This window comes from Pleurodeles waltl, chromosome 1_1, assembly GCF_031143425.1.
Source record: "Pleurodeles waltl isolate 20211129_DDA chromosome 1_1, aPleWal1.hap1.20221129, whole genome shotgun sequence".
Taxonomy (NCBI): domain Eukaryota; kingdom Metazoa; phylum Chordata; class Amphibia; order Caudata; family Salamandridae; genus Pleurodeles; species Pleurodeles waltl.
In genome coordinates, this window is record NC_090436.1 from 748,700,310 (window position 1) to 748,723,751 (window position 23,442).

Consider the following 23,442-nt stretch of genomic DNA (forward strand, 5'->3'; position numbering starts at 1 on the left):
TGCATGCAGCTTTGTCAGGGAGTTCCAGGATGCCAGAAGGGAGTTCTAGAATGCCAGGATAGCCCTTAATTTTGATAATAAGTGACTGAGCCCCGGCTAGAAGCCTGTCCCAGCTGTTACAACTTATTCAAGGGGTGCTTTGGGGCCAAAGGTTGTTTTAAGGAACCGACGTGCAAAGTAGCTGTCTAAAGTGCGTAAGTGCTGTCTGGTGATTGCCAAGCACATGACTTGCATCTGACCAAGATAAGACATTAAAACATCACACAGCTGATTTCAGATCAATTGTGCAGCTTTATCGTAGAACTCCAAGGACGCCAGGGTAGCCCATAATTTTAATATCAGTGACTGAAAGCCAGTTTGCGTGTTGGCCTAGGTGTCACTGCTTTGCTCATAGATCATGGAAATGCAGGTGTGTAAGCTGCCTAGAAAAAGGTGCACAGCCAATTAGTTACATTTGTCCATTTCCTAGTGAGGATTCTAGTGGGCCAGGATAGCACAAGTTTAGATGTAGAAAGTCTATTCCCTGGCTAGCAGCCCGGTCCAGTTTATCATACTTATGTTAAAGGACTTTTTCAAAAGTCTCAAGACCAGGATAGCCCAGGTTTTTGGTGTCAGGGCCTGTTCCCTGGCTGACAACCTGGCCCAATTTGTCATGTTATCAAACGGGGCCCAGTCCAGCCAAGGGAACCCAGAATTAGGATGACCATGGACAACCTCTGATTGGCCACCATTTTTCCTGGGCCTCAATATACTCATTCACTTGTTTAGTTAGTTTTTGTTCAAACTTATTTAAAAAATGTCATGTACCAGCAGTTCAGTAATGGGTCGTCAGGCTCTAGACAATATGGCAGGCTGCCAGCCTGTGCGGATCCCTTTACTTTTAAATGAAGGCTTGAGGAGGCACCTCCCCTCCACAGCCAGTCCAGGGCAAATGCAGTTCAGCTGCAGGAGGTTCTTGCTGTTTGTGCCACACAAACCACAGCATCTGTCACCAGAAAGTAGACATGCAGGTTTTTCCGCTAGTGAGAGTGGGCAACCCAAGCGACACTGCAGCAGCTATAGTTTCAGATGAAGCAGATTTGTGCAGGCTAAATACAACGCTCACCTTACCTTTAAGTAACTGTTGATGACACCAAGGCATGTCCTCTTTTAGGCAGATCCTCTTTATCCTTTAGAAATGAGGGTTTGGCCATTGCAGAATTAACAAATGTTTGCAAAGCATTATATATAAGTGACAGAGCCCAAGGTGCAGGTTCACTAGAGATTGGCCCAAGCATCCTTTCAGGCTGCTGCTGAGATTGCAGCAGCTACCTATGTTGCTGATTGCTAACCACAGTTTGTTGTTCAAGGTGCTAGGCTCAGACTGTTTTAATTTTAAGCAGTACATAACTACTGCTCCCTATCACCCAACAGATTGCCTTTTGAGGCCAAACTCCAACCGAATTTGAATAGGAGAGGAGCTCTGTGATCAATTTAACACATAGTGATAAATATTTTATTTGAGTTTGTGCAAAAAGGGCCAAGTCATAGCTGAAAATGGCCTCAATGCCATAAGTTAAGGTTGGCAGAACTTTTGCCACCATTACCTTCAATAGTGGATCCAGTGTTGGACCTTTCAGCCTCTCAAGCACAGTAATAAAGGCAACAATTAGGGCACTGCTCTTAGTTGCGATGGCTTGGAGCTGTTGTTTGGTTGTTTCCTTATCGTGAAGCAAAAAGCAAAACCCCCAGGTACTTATATTTGTTTACTGAGTCTAGGACATGTGTGCCGAGGTGGGAGGTTATGTTTTTCTTCATTGCTTTGCTAACCGTCATCACCTTAGTTTTAGGTTGGTGAATCACTAGGTCATTTTGTGTGGCATGCAAATGCAGTGCATTTATCAGTTTCTGCAGGCCTACTTTGGTTAGACTACACAGGACCATGTTGTCCACGTATAATAAGTGGTTTCGTGCAAAGGTGCCAAGAGCTTGAAAAGACATGGAGCTAACACCCACCCACCACTGTTTTAGGCCTTAATGTGTACATATCTTTCATGATAGTAGGAAGTCATCACTAATTTTAATTCACATCCAAGTTTGTCTATGGAGTGACTAAATGATTCTGAGCAAGTGGGATGGAATGATACAAACCCTGAGCTTTCTCCAGAGCTTCGCTGGGTTTACACAGTCAAAAGTCGATTTGTAATCAACAAAATAGACAAGTCATATGATTCTGCTTGCCCATTTGGTCCAATAAGATGAACAGGGCCCAGATGTTAGTGATTGTGCCAGAGCACCTTCTGAAACCATACAGAGTAATTGGAATTATTCAGTTTGCATCTGCTTAGGCAATCAGATAATGAAGAACGAGAATGTGCAGCATTTTGCTTCATTGTCGAGGAGTGTGATTAGATGGTAGTTTTCTGGTAGGATTTTATCTCCTCCTTTGTGGAGTGGGGTGATAACTGCATCTTGCCATGAGGCAGTTTTGTCACCCTTGTGGACTACATTAGAGTAGAGAGGAGCCAGCTTTCCTGCCCAATACTGCAAGTCTTGTTTATAAATAGCTTGGGGTATGCCATTTAGCCGAGGGGGGCCCATCCCTCCTGACTTTGATGATAACTCTCACGATTTCTTGTTCAGACAGTTGTACTCCTCCTAGATTGAGGGATAAATGTAGGCCTGTGTCTGAAGTCGACTGAGCTCGTGGGCGGTGGTCTCTGAACTGAGAAAACCCATGGTGTGTGCCCAGGTTAACCGGTCAATCTACTAAAAAGGTGTCTGCTTTTGGTGGAATTGGTGCTGGTGAAAACTCTTTACAGGAAGGGGCTGGGCTGTCTGACGGTGGCGATATAGAGTATGCCTCTGAGAGTGTTGTAGGCAGCAAGTCGTTTCCGAATGAAAAATGTTTCTTGAGAAAAGCAACCCAGCACTCTTCCCTGATAGAGATGTTCCCTAGGGGCTGCTGCTCTCAATTTGGTTGTTCACAGTTTGCCAAAAGACCCTTGAGTTGGGTTGCTTGTTGTCGTGAAGCAGCTTAGCCCAGATGTCCTCTGTGTCTTTCCTGATTTCAGCCCAAACTTTATGTATCCTTTTTTTTGCTGCCCTTAGCAAGTCTATGTTATTTCTTGTTTGGGAGCTGCCCCTGTGAACTAGCATCAGTGCTTGATTTAGTTTCTTCTTAGCCAGGTGACAGGTTACTTCTCTTTTTAGGTTTATGGCAATATCCTGGAGGTGCTAGAAAGGTTTGCTTGGATGGGCCAACCGAATTAGAGTTGCTGTTTGCAAGTAGGTAAATTGTGACTTTTTGCTAAGTTGCTAATTGAGTTTAGTCTTTCACACTCTTCTAAGACTGCCTTGGCACTGTTAGTAATCTTCCCTATAGGTGTTTGCTGACCATTTCATTTTTTTGATAATTTGTAGTGAATTGAGAGCCAAACATGAGAGACTTACCTCTCTACTAAGGTCCAGGACCAGTGATTGTGGAAGGTGATCGCTCTCACATCGCTCCACAATTTGGATAAAGTGAACAGCAAGGAAAAGAGGGAGCAATAGGTAGTTGTAATCAATAATGGACTAATGTAAGTAAGATTTTCTGGGCAGTCGTCAGATGATCTACCATTGAGTGCTCTCATCCTAAGGTGCTCAATGTCTAGCACTAAATTCTCCCCGGGTTCAACTTTTCAGTTCCTGAGGTTTGCACCCTGGGGCTGTATGTTCCAGTGGTAGTTCAGTTTGGTGGGAAAATCATCATTTGCTCCCGTGCTGATCCAATTCATGTTAAAGTCACCCGTGATAATGAGTTCAGGTTCCGGTACACAATGCATTTGCTTTAAGATGACTGATTTGATTTTCCCAATTACATCATTTTTTTAATTTGGAGTAGACTGAATATAGACATTTAGTATAATCAAGGGCCATTTATGTGTAAAACTCATGAGTAGTGTACTTAGGATGCCTTGGTCCGGTTCTGGCAGCATCCCTATTTGTTCTGTCAGGGAAAGAGCTGGCCAGTGTAGTAGCTGCTGGAGTAACTGGTGCATGTAAGGAAATCCTGCTTGGATCTGTCGCTTTGGCTCTTATTGTATCAATCAGCCTGCTGGATTTGGGCGGCGGCATCACCTGAACTGTGGGAAACTGAGTTCAATCCCACACTGTGTGACAACTGTCAGCTGAATCTGTTTCCTGCCAGCTAGCAGCGCCTCATCTCCGCCTGAGAGCAAGGATGATTTATGGCAACCGGGTGCATGGCATTATGACTTCTCAGGGAAATCGTGTTGGATCAGATCTCATCCTTTTCTCTCAGTTACATTAGTCTAACACATGCAAAGACAAACATAGGGAGAAAATGGTTCAATATGACTTACTGAATCAGCAGCGTCTTAGATAAAACGGCATGAAATGCAATATTTAGAATGGAGAAACATACTAGAAGGAAAATGGTGACAAGAAAAGTGAAGCACAGGAAAAGTCCCAGCATACTGTCACTATGCACGATATGTGTATTTCCTACCTAAGCTATGTTAGAGCACAGCATGATAAGCCCTAATACTCCCTTCAAGATTCCCCCCTGGGAAGACATTATCCCCCATACCTGATAACAGTAGTGAAGAGGCCTGTTATCTACAGTGACACCATCCCCATGTGGGTCAGGGAACCGGTGGTCTCAGCAAGGAGCTGTAACAAAGTCAGACAGCATGCAGTCGTGGTCATCCGGCTGGAACCTCCCTCTAATGTGCATGGGATAGGGAAATATTTTTAGAATAAAACAACAGCTGTTCTGAGAAAATGTGCCCACATAAAAATGTTAGAGATGCAGAGAACCACTTGTGCTGACAATCATATCTCACTGCAGCCTTGAGGAAAGCACAGAGTGAAAGAATATTGTGCTAAGAAATATAATGATTTCCTAGGCGAAAGAAAAACTAGATAATAAAATAATACACCACCACGGATGAAGTCAAATAAAATGTTACTCGGTTAAAGGGCACACGCAGCAGGCCTAGTTGCAAAAATAACATGCCCAAAGACATTGCCAACTTGGCTCTACAACAGAACCATGTTGGAAGAGGCCTCACCAGGTAGTGTTGGTCACTATAACAGCTGTAAAGTGTGCTGGTCTCCCCAGCTGTGCATGATAGCCACTCTGATAATTCTAGGTCCCCTAGATAATACAGCACCTGTTCCTGAAGGGTCAGTTACCGTGAGAGAAAGGGATCGGGTTAGCAAGCTATTGGGCCTGGACAAGTGGCTGAGGGGGGTCTGAGTGAGGTGACAGCAGTGGTTGATACTGAAGGATTGAGACAGAATCAGTTGGCTCATGGAAGTTTAGATGCTGGCGAAGGACCAGATGCTGTAGCACAAAGAGCTGCACCAGGAGACAATTGGCCAAGTGAGCTAAATGTGCCTGCTGTACAAGTGCCCCCAACGATTGCTGAAGAGACTGAGGATACAAATCAAAGTGACAGTGATGCTGAAAGTTGAGTAAACTGGAGATCAAAAAGAAGGAGAGTACCCAGTCGAAAATACTCAGCACCTGAATGGAAGTACTTTGCAGCAAATGAGTGGGAAAAGGAATGTGCAACCTTTTGCTTTAACAATACGAATCCAGTTAAGTTTGTTGTTGGACCTGGCCGTTTTAAAGGGTCATTCCCCAGACTTTTTGCCTTTTGCCTCCTTATTTTTCTGACCTTTGTTGGCTGACGTTATGACTCGGAGCACCTTTTCACTGCTAACCAGTGCTAAAGTGCATGTGCTCTCCCTTGTAAAATTGGTATTATTGGCTTTTACCTAATTGGCATATTTAATTTACCTATAAGTCCCTTGTAATGTGGTATCCCTATACCCAGGGCCTGTAAATTAAATGCTATTTGTGGGCCCGCAGCGCTGCTTGCGTCACCCACTGAAGTAGCCTGTCAAACCGATCTCAGGCCTGCTAGCGCAGGGCCTGTGTGCACAGTTGTCTGCCACAGGGACCTAGCATCTAAATTTACTTGACAGGCCCAGAACTCCCCTTTTACTACATGTAAGTCACACTTAAGGTACGCCCTAGATAGCCCTATGGGCAGGGTGCCATGTATGTAGAAGGCAGGACATGTGCCAGGTTGCGTGGCCTGTCCTGGTAGTGACAAACAGCCTAACTTGGTGTCTCACTGCTGTGAGTGCTGCCTTCTCATAGGATTGCATTAGAAATGCCCTGCCTTATGTGTAAGGGGTATTGTCTGATTTATGAGGGGTAGCGTGGGCATGTTTGGTATGGTTGTGATAGTGCTAAGAAATGCTGCTTACTGGTGTAGGTGTATTTTTTATTACTATCACAGAAAAACCACTTCTAGAAAGTGCGTATTTATCTGTGCTTATGACTCTGGTGTTTTGCAGCTTGCCACCAATCCACATCTGGGAAGACTGACAGTTGGGGCTTTGTGCATACTTTTCAGACAGCATGTACACAGGGAGGGTGGAGGTGTCACAGAGGTGCATCTACATATTGTATAGCCTTCCTGGGCTGAGAGAAGGGAGAGAAGGGGCACATCTGCATTTGTAAAGGCTGTGCCCTGGCCTCGCACAATAGGGTCGTTTACCCCCCACTGATGTTTGGAGCCTCTGCTGGAGGAGAGAAAGGGCACTCCCAGAACCAGTTGGAACCAGTTGGAACCCACTCTCCTCCCCATTGTAAAACACACTATAAACTTAGTATAAGTACAGGGGAATTTTCTCCACAATTTAGACCTTCTTTGGACATTCTTGGGACTCCAGAAGCTTTACCTGGAGCTGGACAGGACGCTGTTGAGAGGACTCTCCAGGACCACCTTGGACTGCTGCTGCTGTGCTGACCTGTGACCTGCTTGATCACTAGGAGAAACTGCCACTGCTGACATCCCCTTGTGTGCTGGCCTGTAGCTGGGTTCACCAGCCCTGTGCCCCTTTTTCACTTTTTGTCTCCAGAGGCAGGGTGATGTGGCCCCAGACCTCTGTAAACTTACTTCAGCACAAAGAGTGCTGCTTTGTTGAGGTGTAGCTGGGAAAGCGCTCCTGGATGCCCTGCACTCTTTTGCAGCGCTTTTCTGGCACAAAATCACCACCACAGCCCGGGATCACCGTGGTGCCCCTCGCGCTGTTTGGAGCCCTCTTCGTGCTCAAAAATCACCGCCGCAGTCCAGGCACCCTATATTCACAAAGCACGAGAATCGCGCACCTTCTAGTGCCCCTGGGGCACGAGCAAAAGGTAAGCGGAGCAGGTGTGCTCCTATTGGAACCCCCGGGGCACGGTCTGCTTCTGGGAGCACCCCTGGAGCACGAGCCACCCCCCACTTCTGCTCCAATCACCCCAGCGGCCCGGGAATCAACAGATACACTCGCGCACCACATCAGGTGCAGGCGAGTGTCTTCGTGGGCCCCAGGAGGGGTCCGATCTCTGTATCTGAGTAGCAGGACTCAGGAGAAGGCGAGGGTAATGCCCCCTTACCCCTGGTCTCTGCAGTAGGAGCAGGACGCTCCTTTTTAAACCGAGCAGCATTTTATTTAGGACGGGGAAGGGAGACCTTGACAGAGGTCCCTTCTTCTCGCCCCCATACCTACTTGTTAGGCCTCGCATGGCCCCTACCCCATGTGCAGGGTGTGTGGAGGCTGAGGGAGGCCCCCACCAAGATTGCGGGCCCCAGGAGGGGCCGATTTACCGCATTAGAGAGGGTGCAGACATCCATTCTCCCCCAGGAGCACCGCATGGCACCCGCTGTGCGCATAGGAGCGCTGGGGGCCCCCATGCTCCTCTTCTAGGCACAAGGAGTGCCTCTTCTTCAGAATAACCTGAACTCAGGTACTTTTTAGGAGATATTGGCTCAGTGAGCCTAGTATAAACCTTGGAGGGGTTTATATGTTCCTACCTGCTTTCATGACATTACATATATGTACTGATGTTCCTTTTATGGGCATGACATGCTGATATGTATTTTTATGACTTGTGATATATTCTCTACTGTTCCTTTTATGAGTATTTTTCGAGGTATTCATGACAAGTGCATAGAATGCTTTACTGTAATTCCTGACTACTGCTTATGTTGCAGAGTCCTGAGTACTTAAGTGTTCTAATGTGACAACTGCATTTTCTTGCAGAGTATTAGTAACTTGTGTAACGTTCTGACAACTGCTAAGGTAACAGGGTATTACTAACGTGTAATGTTGCCCTAATTATGTTTTGTGCAATACAGTTTATTTTTACATATCTCATTGTTGTGTTTACTTTGTGGTGTACATTTTGCATCACGTGTGTTGTGTGTGCTGTGCAAACGCTTTACACATTGCCTCCGGGTTAGGCCTGACTGCTCGTGCCAAGCTACCAAGGGGGTGAGCAGGGGTTATCTTGGATGTGTAACCCTTTGCCCTGACTAGAGTGGGTGGGTTCTGCCTGGCTTAGGTGCATACCCTAACCAACCAGAAACCCCATTTCTAACATTTGGGATTACAGTGGAGCTGAATTTTGAAATCCCATTACTGCTTGATGAACAAATACATTATATCCTGGAACTGATCATTAGTGATCACAAGCTGTGCATTTATCAGAGACATTTGAACATTTATTACAAGCTTTTTGAACATTTGCTAGAGAACACTTGAACTTTCCAGAAGATCAAGGAACTTTCTGTGAAAGAATCCAAACCTTTTTGCTAAAGAGACAATTTGTTTGCTATTGACATTGCTTTAAATAAAAAAAGGACTGAAAGAGACATTTGACATTCTACAGCAGCATTTTCACTTTTGTAATTTTTTATTTTTGCTCTGAAATTAGAAAATACATGGAGTCTACTGGAAACAAAAATAGTAAGCTTAGGTATATATGTGTAGGATTATTAGTTGTGATAGTTATCATGATCATATTATTGCTCCTTGGATTGAGTTTTCCCACAGTTAGTGGTTTGCCTACAAATGTCTATTATAAATTGCTGAACGAATAAGAAAACATGATGAAGGTTAGAGGTTGTTATGTCTCTTCCCAGTTGCCATTATCAGGCAGTGAGGGAATCACTTATCATAATATCCCCTTAACGTATGGAATTTCCTGTAGCTTGCTCCTAACACTTGTATATCAGCAAGATAATTATTAGTATTACTATCCCAGTTATGATTTGGTTTTCTCAATTGTTCCTATCATGAAACACTTGAGTAGCATTGCTAAAGCGAAAAAACATTGACACAGTACGTTTCTTTGAACCTATATTGTCATTGGAACAGCCTTTGCTCATAGAAATAACTTGACCTGTATTCTTACCCCAGTAGAAAAGGAATTAATTGGACAAGTTGAAGACAGAAGAAGCACTATGAAAGCTAAAGTAGGAAAGGGAATAGTGTTACCAAGTTGGGAAAGAGAAGAAACTCATTCACTAGTAGGGAGTCAAGGATCCGATGCCTTGTATTTGCAACATGTAGGGCAACTATGTGTATTTAGATCTAAATCAAAAGCTGACACAATTGTTGTGGGGACTAGTGAATGTAGACGTGCTTTCCTTTAAAAGTGCTAGGAATTTTATGTTATCTGGACAAGACCCTGCCATGCCTGTTGTTTATTTAATTTGTGGCAGAAACGCCTATTACAACAAAGACCATGTCTGGGATGAGAACTCAAACACCAGAGTTAAGAGAAGTGCTATTGCTTCAGAGATTGTAGGTGATATTTTTGGTGCCATTATTCCATCAGTAGGTGTGATCCTGAATGATCACAAGATACGAAAGATGTCAATGACAGCAGATAACCTTTCTACAGATACAGCAGGTGCCTTCCTGTTATTAGACACAGAAATGGTAAGATCAATGGTTTCACAAAACCATCTTCGATTAGATGTCCTTCTCACAAAGCAGGGAGGATATTGCAAAATGTTACAAGTCCAACAGTGCTTCACTTGCATCCCGGATAATAGTAAGGGGCTGAGAAAGTATATTTTGAATATGATAGAATTGAAAAAGGACCTGAAGGAGCTAGAAGGGATAGGTGTCTGGGAAGCAATAGGTAGTGGATTTTCAGCAGTTGGAAAATTATTTGAAAGTTTAGGGAAAGGTATTGAGGCCTATATTGATTATAGCCATGTGTGCCCTAGTTGCAGTTGGCCTTTATAAACTGATTAAGAAGCTGAAAAATATGAGAACCAGCAGAGGAGATAGAGGAGAGGCGTTTGAGATGGAGACGAGATGATGAATATACTACAGTGACATCAAGCAGTTAGAGGAGTCCAGATCTTGCCTGGAATGACCTCTGAAAGTTTGAGCTGTCTCATTGAAAATGAGAGATTGTAGTTTATGTGATGGCTTGATTCACCAACAGAGGGGGGAATTACATTTTAGTATTGTCCCTCATGTCACAGAGCTTATCTATGTGTGACAATCTATGCATTATGTTATTCAAAGTACTAATAGTTTTATTGTAAAGTTGTGCACTGAAAAGCCATGTTAACGTGCATTCACTGTAGATTAGTAGTTGAAAAGGCATGTGGTATAGCCTTGTAAGTTTATGTTTAACAGATTAATTTGTTTCCATACTATAGTTTATCATGTATATTAACAGACTGCACTAAAATAATAAAGGTTTTCATGGAAAAAGCATTTTAAAAGTAAATTGCAAATGTAGTGAATGTAGTTTGCACTATAGTTACACAAAAGGGTCAACAGAGTCACTTTGTTTTGAATTTACTGTAACATGAACACTAACAGAGTTTATTAATATTGAATTTATGGTTTAGAATGTTGAATGCGTATTAGATCTATAAATGAATGTGCTGTTTTAATTCACTTTAGTTAGTTACATTTCCTCAGATTTTCTTTCTCCAAATTCTTTTTGCTCTTTTTGTGCTTTTTGCCCACATGTGCTTGACCCAACATACCAATGATACTGATTTCCTAATTCGTAGAGTTACACCTTGTTCAGGTTATTGAATGTAGAATTTAACAGCTAAATGTTTAACAGAATTAGACAGCATTTGTTTCCTCTTTTTCAGATTTTCTTATTGCTTTTGTGTGTAGGGTTAAGTGAATGTCTTGTCTTTTTGATGTTGGTTTGTTTCAATGTCTTTAGGAGGTTTGGATCTTGGACTGCCTGTATTGATTCTGTATCTTTACAGTCTTGTTTTGATAATTATCTATCTTGTTCTGAGCCTTAATTTGTAATAAACACCCTTGGACTTTATTTCAGATTAGAGTTTTCCTTGTGTGGCCACATTGTTCATACTGTCCTATGGTGATGGGTTGAGTAGTTTGTTGTCATTTTGTCCACATCCTTATGCTGGGCCAAAAGATTAATTGACACTGTTTAAGCCATAGTCCGACAAAGGAATATGCTACAGCACAATTAACACTGTAGCACAACTGTCATGTATTTAGAACCATTAAAATCTTTTTTCAACATTATCAGGACTGTGTTATCAACTGAATTATGACCCATTGCAATGAAGCAACACAAAATAAAGCACAAATTAAGTGTATCGTGGTGCACCTTAGAATCAATGTATGACATAAAACAACAAATTGCACCTTGAAAGAAGGGAATACAAAAACAACATATTATCACATAAATACCAAAACAAGAGGCATCCTTTTAAAGAAACATATACTTTGTATGAAAGGTGCTTGTAACATCAGCCTATTATTATTAGAAATACACCACTTGGTCAAGTGATTTACGTACACAAAGAGACACAGACACACACAGTCACAGACAAATAGACACATGAACCCACTTTTCTGGCTAGCAGTTTGACGTCACTACCACATACATACTTAATGTTACTTTATACCAAACTTACTGTTTGTAGGGGTCATGCCAGGGTAAAGCTAACCAGTCCCCGTGCATTTCGTGCATATAATCCACCATATCCTCAGGACTTTTATCTAATGAGATGAAGACAATCTCAAACTGAGCAGCTGGATATGACTCTTCCACCAGCTCTGTGTAGAAGTCACATAGAATTGGTGTGAAATCTCGGCACGGAGATCCCCAACTGGCAGAAAAGTACAGTCCAACAATTTTATTTTGTAATGCCTCTTCAGGATCAACTTTGTCACCATCTTTGTTTATCAAAATTCTACCAGAGAATAGATCCATGTCAAACTAGCAATGAGAACAATCTTTTTGTTATCCTTTGGTTGTGTTGTTGTCCTTATTTTGCCTTCTACATGATCACAGATAGTAGCTTTTTGAACTTTCCAAAATTATCTTTGTCTTTAATGGCTATTACTAAAGGCACTTGTGTTTGCCATGGTCTTTAAATGACAGCAAGGTGTGCTAGTCACGTGCTCATCTCCAGAAAACTGATCCCCAGCTGTCCACATCAATCTTTATGGCCTGTAGCACAATGGACAATTCCGTGATTTTTTCTTCATTCGTTTGCCTGTCAAAGTAATTAGAAAAGTTTTATTTCCATATAAGTAATTTAGTACCCTACAATCACATTTTGCTTTCCCTCAAGGTTAATCGAACATCATCACACAAAATTGTAAAAAGGAAGCAATATCAACATTGGTTGAAGACATATTAAAGTCTTTATGTAGCTAAATCTCCACACCTGTCAGCCAGATTTTATGTGTAAGGCTCACTAGCTGCCAGGCAAGTCATTCTGGGCTGAGCAGTCATGCGTGTCATGTCTCAGTCAACTTAGCAGCTACCACCAGAATGGCAACTTTAATTAGATCAATGTATGGCTTGCTCTTATTTAATTTGTAATTGGATTTTCAACTCCTTTCCCAACTACAAAATCACTACTGTACCCCCATTTGCTATAATTCTAAACAAAGCTTTTTAAGGTTAAATGATGCTCACCATTGGGATGCTCCAAAAATGAACATTGTTGTAAATTGTAATAACTGTTTATTTAGCATTTAATTGTATACATCACTACACTTCACCTTTACCACTTCAGAACTCGGGGCTTAGCAACAGAAATTACCATGTGCCTTGGAGAAATGAAGGGCCATATTTATGAATTTTGTGGCGCAGGGCAGTGCAGCAAGTCACCTTGCCATGTAGCCCCCCATCACAGGGAAAGGGCAAAAATGCACCGTATTTATCCAATACAGAGCATTCCTGTCTTTTTCCCATGCGCTGGTGTAGTTTTGGCAGCCTAGCATCAATGCAAGTACCCTTGCACAATGATGCAAGGGTGCCTTTGTTGTAGGCAGGATTGTTTATGTGTAGGAAAGAGGAAAAAACATTGACAAACATATTTCTCCTCGTTACGCCTCTCCTGAAGAGGTATATCTTTTTGGCGCATTCCCAGTTTACCAGGTTTAGTAAATCTGTAAATGCGTCAATAACCATGGGAGTTGTGTGGGAACACGCACCCAACACCCATGGAATGCTCCCTGGCACTGGGTAATGCAACACAGTGATTTGCGCAGCGCTGTTTTAATCCCGATTTTTTAACCCTTTGAAAGCTATGCAAAGTGGCTTTGCATGGCTTAAAAAATCTGACTTAAGGTGTAAATCGCTCTTGCACCACTTTTTGTGGAGCAAGAAAGACACAAAATGGGTCATAAATATGACCCAAAATGTATTGCATGAGATTGGTCAGTGAAACTCATGAATATTTAGATGCAATGTATCATAACCGGGTGTTGCCAACACATCAAGTTTATAAAGCGCAAACAAGACTGCTGTCTCTTGAACTTTCCACGACGGGGTATGTGAAAGGACAGCAACTAGAAAGCTTGACGGAGTTGAGGTTAGGTTTCTTAGCAATGAATGGGATTTGGCTTGCGCATAGGGAGAATGGGAAAGTACCTGTAAGGGGTATGGTGTTCATAGTGTCAAGGAGTGATGAAAGTGCATTGGAGCGGCACGGTCATTATGCAGGCCAGGGTTCAAACAGTTAACCACTGAAAAGAGTTCTAGAACAGAATGTAGTGAATGTGTGTTGTGTTACCACTCTTGCAGCTAAAAGCCTGGTTCATATCAGCAGATTTTTGTTTTGAGTGCGGTGTGATGTAGAGAAGGGCATTGATGTACTGGCAGCTTTGAAAAACATCTTGCCATCATTTGTAGGCTCGGGGATGGCTTTTAGCTGAATTGGTGCACTTTCTGCAGGTTTTGAATGATGGGAGGCCATGAGGGTAAAATAGGATTGTGCTATATCATTTGAATTTTGGATGAGTTTGTTAGTGTTAATGACTTCCTTCAGCTATTAGAGGGCAGACGGTTTGGGATTGACCTCTTTAGAGCACAGAATGGAATGACTGTCTATTAGGAACTATCGGATGGAATGGAGTGATCAAAGAAATGTATTGGTGTCACAGATGGGAAAGATCCAGAACAACGCCTGTGGTGATGGAAGATCCATCGTAAGAGGACGCAGTCAGGTAAGTGGGGCTGGAGCAGGGTTGGGGGTAGTTTTTAGGGGTGGGGGAGAGGGTGAAGGGGTTGGGGTAGTTAGGTTATTTAATGTTTCTAAGGGGCAGTGGTTGGTACTATGGTTTTTAGGCTGGGGGGCCTCGGGTTATTTTGTTTTTAGGGGTAGGGGTGGGGGTCGGGGTAATTTTGTATTTAGGGGGGTGGGACTTTTAGGGGCGGGTCAGGCTAATTTTGTATTTGGGGGTTGGGGTAATTATGTTTTTAGAGCAGGTGGGGGGTGGGTTTTCAGGTGTGTGGGTCAGGGACATTTTGTATTTAGGGTGTTTGGGGGGTCAGGTTTTTAGGGGCTGGGGTGGGGGGTTGGGGTAATTTTGTATTTAGGGCAGCTGGGGGGGCGGGTTATTAGGGGTGGGGGTCAGGGAAATTTTGTATTTAGGGCGGGTGGGGGGTCGGGTTTTTAGGGGCGGGGTGGGATAATTTTGTATTCGGGGCAGGCGGGGGACACGTTTTTAGGGGCGGGGGATTGGGGTAATTTTGTATTCAGGGCAGGTGGGGGTGTTAGGGGCGGGGTGGGGGTAGTTTTGTATTTAGGGTGAATGGGGCAGGTTATTAGGGGTGAGGAGTTAGGGTAATGTTGTATTTTGGGCAGGTGGGGGTTGGATTTGTAGGGGCGGGTGGAGGGTTGGGGTAATTTTGTATTCAGGGCAGGCAGGTGGTCCGGTTTTTAGGGGCAAGGATGGGGGATCAGGGTAATTTTGTTTTTAGGAGTTGGGTTGTTTTATATTTGGGGGTGGGGGTCGGTTTTACGGCTCGGGGTGGGTGGGGGGTATGGGCTAGTTTTTAAGGATGGGGGGGCCGGGTACTTCTGTTTTTGGGGTGGGGGTTGGCGTGCAAAAACCACGCATGCCGTTTCCACACATGCCTTTACTAGGCATGCCTTTACAATGAAGGATCGTTGTAAAGGCATGCTTGGTAAAGGCATGCGTGGAAACAACGCACTCGTTGTTCCGACCGCGTTGTTCAGGCATGCGTGGTTGCCGCATGCGTGGTTCCGTCATACAACCGTCACAGATAGATTGTGTGGGCTAGAGAAGTAAATCTGTGTTAGAGAGCATTATCAAAGACATTTTTTAAATAACAGGGTGAATCTGGTGTGTGTGGGTTGTTATTTGTGGGGAGGATTGTGGGATGAGATGGTGAATGAGATGACATTTTGGTCACATTGGGTCTATGCAGATCATGGGCAGGAATGCTGAGATGATGATTTGTAGAATACTTCTTTTGGTGTGAGTGTGGTGATTGGAGATACATGCTGGACAATGCCAATCACCTCAATTAACGGAGACATGCCAAGGTTTGGTGCTGCCTCAGATGTCGCACTGTGAGATGTGACAGTGAAGCTGTCAGGGACAAATTCATCGAGGATGGGGCAGAGGTGAGGAGGTAGCCATGTCTCTGAAATGAAGATGATGTCAAGGTGATTGTGTGAGATGATATTTATAATATCTAGGCTACATAACAGTACCATCACTATAAGCACTTCACAAGCTACCAGTGTCCTCTCGGATGTAATTCAAGGTCCTGGGTATTGAACCTCATGATCACCATGGAACACAACCAATACTCCAATCATACCATAACGATTATGTAGATAAGCATAGATGCTCATATATTTGCGCTGAGACTCAAATGCATTTAGCAGCAGTGGCAAGATCATCTAAACACAAATAGAGAACTTCTCTGGCCCATCATGTGTTACATCCAACTGTTCTAAACCTGAGTTCAGCCCCTGCTAGCTACGGCATAGAGCAAGCTGGTTTAACTTAAGAAAATATGAAAAACATTTAGGAGCGCCAAAACAGTTAAAAAGGTGAAACACAACATAATAAAAAATTCACTCTCATTTATAAAAGTGGGGAATAACTCAATAAACAGAATGGAACCCACATGACAAAAACTCTGTTAAGGCAAACCAGAGATATGAATTTTCAAATGTTTTAAATAAAAACAGCACCAAAAAGAGCAAAGCACAAAATGGGGGCAACTCGTCATATTTGACTGGTTATACAACAAGTTTTCAGGCTGAGCTTGGGTAAGCTACAAGGACCATATTTGTCCCGGTGGAAAGGTTACCTCCTGACATCAACAGGCTTCACTGAAAGCAGGCAGTGGGCTGGTGTTGAGAGAAGGGGCTCATCGTTGGAGGATTCCGGTTTCGAGGTGGAGCCTCAGCAAAAATGGTGGGTCACTTGGGAAAAGCTTCAGGGGGAGAAGGTAAAGTTTTTGCACCAGGGGGTCTCTGGCATTGAATGTGTCTCTTTCTGATGAACTGATGAAACTGTACCTGGGAACAGAGGAGTTGAAAGAAGGACACAGTAGGCACTACAGTGAATTCAGGTCCACCGGTGATGCATACTCGATGTTATCAGTTGGCAGGTCAGTCCCTTGATAGTTCTCCAGGCAAAAAGTTAGCAAAACGTTGCTCAGTCCCGAGTTTTAGTATTAGGTAGGAGGAGTACACTCTGATACCAGCCAAGGGTTCCTGGACCTCAGGAACAGTACTTGGGGTCAGGACTTACTCTAACAGAAGCCACCAGCACAGTCCAGGGCAGGGTCAGGTGGAAACTAGTCAGCAGGGCTCTTCCAGGAAAGTGGGCTTCTTGCAGATTTGTTCCTGTCCTCTGTCCTATAACTGGAGGTCAGCCAACTAACTCTTGGAGGTCACGTGTTTGTCTTGGAAACAAGTGGGAGCAGACCCCCTCTTAGGGTTCTCCTCACTGGTCTTAACAGCAGGTGCAGACCTTCTTCTATCTTCAAAGGTCCAGTAGAGTCCTCAAAAGTGTGCCCAGGGGTGCCACATTTATACCTGCACTAGCCTGTAAGTGTGGATGACTCTTCGCTCCTCCCTAACCAATAAGGAGAATTCCCCTGGGGTAATTCTACCCACTTTTGCAGCATTTCCTGGTTGCCCTATTGCAAACAATCCCACAGTGCCCCTTTCAACAAAAATTGAACAGGGCAGAACTTTCAACCCCTGTACAAGCACTTGTGCCCACCCAAGTGATGAGACCAGGGAAATGATTAATGTCTCCTCTGTGGTCACTCAAAATGTTTCTGGGGGCAGCTCCTCTGCCACTGACTGCCTAGCTAACTAGAGAGACAAAGGAAGGGACAGGCCCAGGTGTAATCTACATCTGCCTGTGGCAGAGCAGGCCTCTTTGAATTTAATTAAGTTCTTGGGCCATAAGAAAGTATTGGGCTTCCCTGCTTGAACAATCTTGTGACCCAAGGCAATTAATCTTCTTCCCTGTGCCTACTCTTATATGATTATTACATTTGTGATCACCTTGAAACAAGTCACTTCAAGATGTATACTTTATAAACTTATTTCTTGTATATAGTTTAGTAGACTATAATGTTAAAGTGATAAATAAAGTGGCAGTCCCGAAACCTGCAGGAGGTTGGGAGGTCCAGTCTCAGCTTACAGCAGTTCACCACAGCCTCCACAGTGCTGCTCTTCCAGATCCAGAGAAGATGCAACACAGTCAAGGCTGCTGAGAATTATGGGAACCAGCTCTCACCACCTAACTCCCGCTGTCTTATTCACATTGATAATGAGGCAGGAGATCCTTGCTTCTTCACAGTCTTAAGGCTTATGTTCACCCGCTGCCCACACCCAGTCAGCTGAATCCAGTGACTTGTGCTCTGAAATGTGCCACGGGGGCTGATAGCTTTGCCCACAGTGCGCAGTTAGTCCTCTTCAAGGACCAGGTGGGGCTACTCACTATTTCGGTGCTCCATGCTAGACAAAGATTTCAGTACTCTGATTATCACCATTTCCTAATAATTATCGTGCTATATGAAACAATTTCACAATGCTGTGCTAGCGTCAAGCATTCTGCACCTAATTGATTTGTGTAAGAAATTGGGTTCTCGGTTGACCACTAGTCCTCTTCAATGACTGGGTGGGGCTACCCACTATTTCGGTGCTCCATGCTACACAAAGGTTTCAATACTCTGATTATCACCATTTCCTAATACCCATTGTGCTATATGAAACAATTTCACAATGCTGTGCTCGTAGACCATGCCAAGCAGCAACCACAATTCTTGTCCGTGTAACGCATGTCACCCCTAAATTAACCTGTGCCCAATTATCTGGTAGCTTGGCACAGAGCAGTCAGGCTTAACATAAAGGCAAATGTGTAAAGTATTTGTGCAACACTTCAAACACTAATAAAGTAAGAAAACCACACAAAAAGGATACCACACCAAGTTAGAAAAACTCACTTATCTTTAATAAATAAAACAAGACAAAAATGTCAAAAATCCAATCAAGAGAAGCAGAGATGTGCAATTTAAATCACAAGTTCAGGCCCACCGCATTGGAGCGTGGGCCAGATGCAGGTACTCAATTAGGGCCACTGAAAAGAGTACCTTGCATCCTGGTTTGCGGAGTGTTGCGAGGATCTGTGTCAAAGATGCGTGGCGCAGCTGAAACGGTGAGTCAGTTTTGAGATGCATTGTCATCAAGGATTGTGGGACACTGGCCCCTTGTTGCAGTATTACCTAAGTTTTTGCCTGATTTCTCAATGCAACTGGGACTGGAGTGCACAAGGTACCTGCTAACCAAGTCCCTAGTGCTAGTGGTCTTCCCCTAAAATGGGTAAAAATATTGTCACAATTGGCAACACCTTTAGGTGCCACTATAAGTCCCTAGTAAATTGTGCTTAGGTACCCAGGGCATGGGGTACTAAGGGTAGGCCCCTGAGGGTAGCAGTGCAGATTGTGCCACCCTCAGGGGCCGTGCATCCAAGTGCACCCAGCACTGCCATTGCAAGCTGAGTGTCCTGGTGCAATCCTAAAATGTAAAACTGACAAGGCACACAGCCTGTGTGACCTGTCCGATACACACTGCAAGCAATATAGGTAAGTCACCCCTCTAGCAAGCCTTTCAGCCCTAAGGCAGGGTGCACTATACTGCATGTGTGGGCATAGATGAATGAGCAATATGCCCCTATTGTGTACTTGCCAAACCTGGGACATAGTAAGTGAACAGTGCAGCATTTTAAATGCATGTACTGGACACTGGTCAGTAAGAGTTTCACAGCTACATGATGGCCACTCTGCATCCTGTTTTGTTTGGTAGCAAACAACTCAGATTGATAAATCCAAACTGGTCCCAGCATTGAATTTATTGCAAAATGTACCCAGGGGCAACCTTAAAGGTGCCCCCAGAAAAAGCCAGCTACCCTTGCATTGTTGCGACTAGCCTGCCACCACCAGACATGATTCTGGAACCCTGGTGTGAGAGTCTGTGCTCTCTTGGTACAGAGAACAAAGCTCTTCCTGGGCAGAGGTGTTACACCTCCTCCCCCAGGAATGTGTACAGCCCTGTCTAAGAATTTCAAAGGGCTTACCACCCTAAAAACTCAACCCCAAGCCCTTCTGCTAGCGGGAAATGGCTGCCCACATTGCAAACTCCTAGGTTTTGCATGCGAGGTGACCCCTCAATTTTTTTTTCTCCGTCTTGCATTGTAGGAAAATAGCCTATCAGGGATAGGGAAGTGACCTCTACCCACAGGAAGTGGCTACCCTAAGTAGATGGCCCATTGGTCATTCCTAGGTACTCCCCTAAATTTATTTATTGAACTAAATATTGCATTTAGTTGGCACCCCTAGACCTGCAGATCAGATTCCAAGGACACAAGGAGACCATCAACAAAGAAGACCCAGGGCTCGAGAACTGCATTCCAGCTGCACAAAGAAAATGGTGCCAAACCCTGCCTGCTGCACCCAGGACTCAACAATCGCTGCTGATTGGTTGCACGGACATTGGACAAACTCTAAAAATCTCCACTCTTCTGAAAATCACTGAAGATCTCTCTCCAGAGTGAAGGCATCACTCTTTTGCAACAAAGACCCAAAAGACCAGTGAAGTCCAGTTCACTGACCGGCTGCTGACCAAGGAACCGGGCACCACAGCCAGACCAAATTTTACGTGATGGACCCAGAGGAAAAACCCTGCAAGTGGGCCAAGTTTGGTGGCACTGCACCCTGCAGTGGCTGAACCGTGCAATAGCCCCAGGTACTGGTCACTCAATGTGGGTCACCAAGAAGAAAAGTCCACATCAGAAACCAAAAGGATGAGGAAGAAGTCCCAGTCAAGGGACTTCAGAAACCAACAAAACAACCAAAATCACCCACCAGAGTGACCCTGCTGACCTGCAAGCGACCCTCAAAGTGACCTACCTCCGGCTTCCAAGGGCACCTTGCGCACAGCTTTTGGCTCATCTATCTGCTCTGCACCCGGCCGCCCTGAGCCCTGCTCTAGAGAACTTGCTGTGCTCTAAGGGTTCCCCTCCCGTTGCGACATCTACACTCTAAGGGGACCCACCGGACTCACCTTGAAGTCCACCTGTGCATTACTTTTCCAAGTGGTCCCCCGCAGTGGTCCTGCACCAGCTCCAAGGACTTTTCAGAAGCTCTTCCCGACAAAACCGGGAACAGCCCGAACTCCTCCGGCTGGCTCACAGGACTCCTTGATAACCTCGACCTAAGAGCAAAAGGAGAAATGGGTAAACACATTGCCTGATTTTATATGCATTTTTAACGTTTTCTCCCATTGATTTCTATGGTGCGTAATTATGCACAAAAAGACTATTATTGCCAAAAATCATAACTTAAAAAGTACATACTTAATTTTGATCATTGTGGTCTTAAAAATGTTATAAAAATCTGAAGTATGTTTGTAAATTGGTCTAGAGTTATTGTTTTGAGTGTGTGCCTTGTTTTATTGCATACTGCATAGAGAAGCAGCCTCCTTCAAGATTCCTGTCGATGCAAAGTCCAGCGCTCAGGATGCGTCCTGCAGAGGGGGTGATGTGTCAGTTCCAAGGAACTGCAAAGCTCTGATGCTGAGTCTGGTGTTGTTGTCAGCAAGGGATGCATCACACAGAAGCGGTTCCGATGAGGTGACAAGCTGCGATATGGTGTGGGTCTTTGCGGCAGTCTAATCCACGCAGCAGTGGCCATGCATTGGTGCTGCTCTGTGTTGCTCAGGGCAGCATAAGAAATGTGTCAGTTCCACTAGATCCACATAGGCTGGCAGAGCACTTTAAACCCACTTCCAAGCATCCAGGACTGGGGTGGCACCACTTAAAAAGGAGAACCTTAGTTGTACACTATAGCCTCTGCAGCTAACAATGTCAGCCCAGGGTTCATCCTCAATGACGTGCACATGCCAGGGAAGCAGCAGCTTTCTCCCCACACACATGTGCATTTGGTAAGATCCTGTATAAGCAAGAAAACTAACCTTCTGGCACCAAATGCACTTCACAATTAAACACATTTATTTCTCTTCTACATTCCAAAAGCAAACAAATGAAATGCACAACGCTGGATCTGTACCCTAAGTAATGCCCCCAGACAGCCAGTATACATAAATCCTTTTAATAAAAGTATACGTTTGGTACCAACTAAAAAAAGAATTGAATTTTAATATGAAATATATCATGATCCTTCCACCAGCACACTTCATTGTAACATACATCTATCAGAAGATCTATACCTCATTCACTATTATACATTCCTGTTTATATACTGCACTAGTGATTGATTTCTACAAATCAACTTATAATGAAGCAGTAATTATAACTTAATGATTCTGGCCCTCATTACAACCCTGGCGGTCGGTGTTAAAGCGGCGGTAATACTGCCAACAGGCTGGCGGTAAAAAAAAATGGGATCACGACCACGGCGGAAACCGCCATCATAGACAGCCACTTTAACACTCCTACCGCCACAGCGGTAGCAACCAACACCGTGGCGGGAACCGCCAACAGACAGGCTGAAGACAATGTAGCGCCCACTGTATTATGACAGGCCAATCCGCCAGCTTTTCCGGGGCGGTACCAACGACATCAAAAGCACGGCGGAAACACTACACCGAAGGGGAACCACTCACCTTTCGATACTCCACGAAGAACCAGGACGCCTTGGAGCCCGAACTTCAGGTCCTCCCCATGTTGGTGTATCTACTAATACACCAGGAATTTGAAAGAAGGCGGCGACAACGGTGAGTACTGCACCTAGCACACAGGGGAGGGGGGAGGCAAAAGAGAGTTACACACACATGTGTCACGCAACATCCCCACCCCCCACACTCACCCACAACACCATACACACTAACACATCCAACAACATTATAGATACACCCCGTCACCCCCTGGAAGAACGCAAGGACAAAAGGAAATGAGTTTAACCAGTGATATATTGGGACATTTAGATATAGCAATAGAATTTAACGTAAACAGTATATACAAATATTTACATCATGTACAGAAGGCCGTACACTGTCCCTTGTAAAGTCCGTGGACCAGTGGTCCCAAAAATTATGGGCGAAGCCCACACATGACACCTGCCTCAAAACGGAGAGAACACTGCAGGGGCATCAGGTCGAAAAACACACAGGCACCTCAGGGGTAAGGGGAGGGGGGCACCTCAGCCAGAAGATGGTACAACGCCACTGCTCCTGGAGGGGGCTCCATGCCCACAGCGATGTCCTGGGGAGTGCAAGGCCACAGTCTCTCAAGTCTCTCAAGTGGGTAGTGTGCCCACTGCTTGGTCCTGGGGAGTGCAAAGCCACAGTCTCTCAAGTGGGTGCTCTGCCCACTGCTTGGTCCTGGAGAGTGCAAAGCCACAGTCTCTCAAGTGGATGCTCTGCCCACTGTTTGGTCCTGGGGAGTGCAAAGCCACAGTCTCTCAAGTGGGTGTTCTGCCCACTGCTTGGTCCTGGGGAGTGCAAAGCCACAGTCTCTCAAGTCTCTCAAGTGGGTACTCTGCCCACTGCTTGGTCCTGGGGAGTGCAAAGCCACAGTCCCTCAAGTGGGTGCTCTGCCCACTGCTTGGTCCTGGGGAGTGCAAAGCCACAGTCTCTCAAGTGGGTGCTCTGCCCACTGCTTGGTCCTGGGGAGTGCAAAGCCACAGTCTCTCAAGTGGGTGTTCTGCCCATTGCTTGGTCCTGGGGAGTGCAAAGCCACAGTCTCTCAAGTCTCTCAAGTGGGTACTCTGCCCACTGCTTGGTCCTGGGGAGTGCAAAGCCGCAGTCTCTCAAGTGGGTGCTCTGCCCACTGCTT

The 23,442-nt window shown here is 44.7% G+C and overlaps 1 protein-coding gene across 3 annotated transcripts in view; it reads right to left on the reverse strand.

Moving 5' to 3' along the window:
* Window positions 1-23,442, reverse strand: part of NXNL2 (nucleoredoxin like 2) — an 849,641-nt gene that overhangs the window by 783,023 nt on the left and 43,176 nt on the right. For all 3 annotated transcript variants that reach the window (XR_011202172.1, XR_011202173.1, XM_069227572.1), the window contains exon 2: window positions 11,766-12,350. Coding sequence is in view for 1 of the 3 variants with exons in the window: in XM_069227572.1 (XP_069083673.1) it covers window positions 11,766-12,064 (299 nt within the window). In the remaining 2 variants the exon portion in view is untranslated. The remainder of the gene's footprint in view (window positions 1-11,765; window positions 12,351-23,442) is intronic.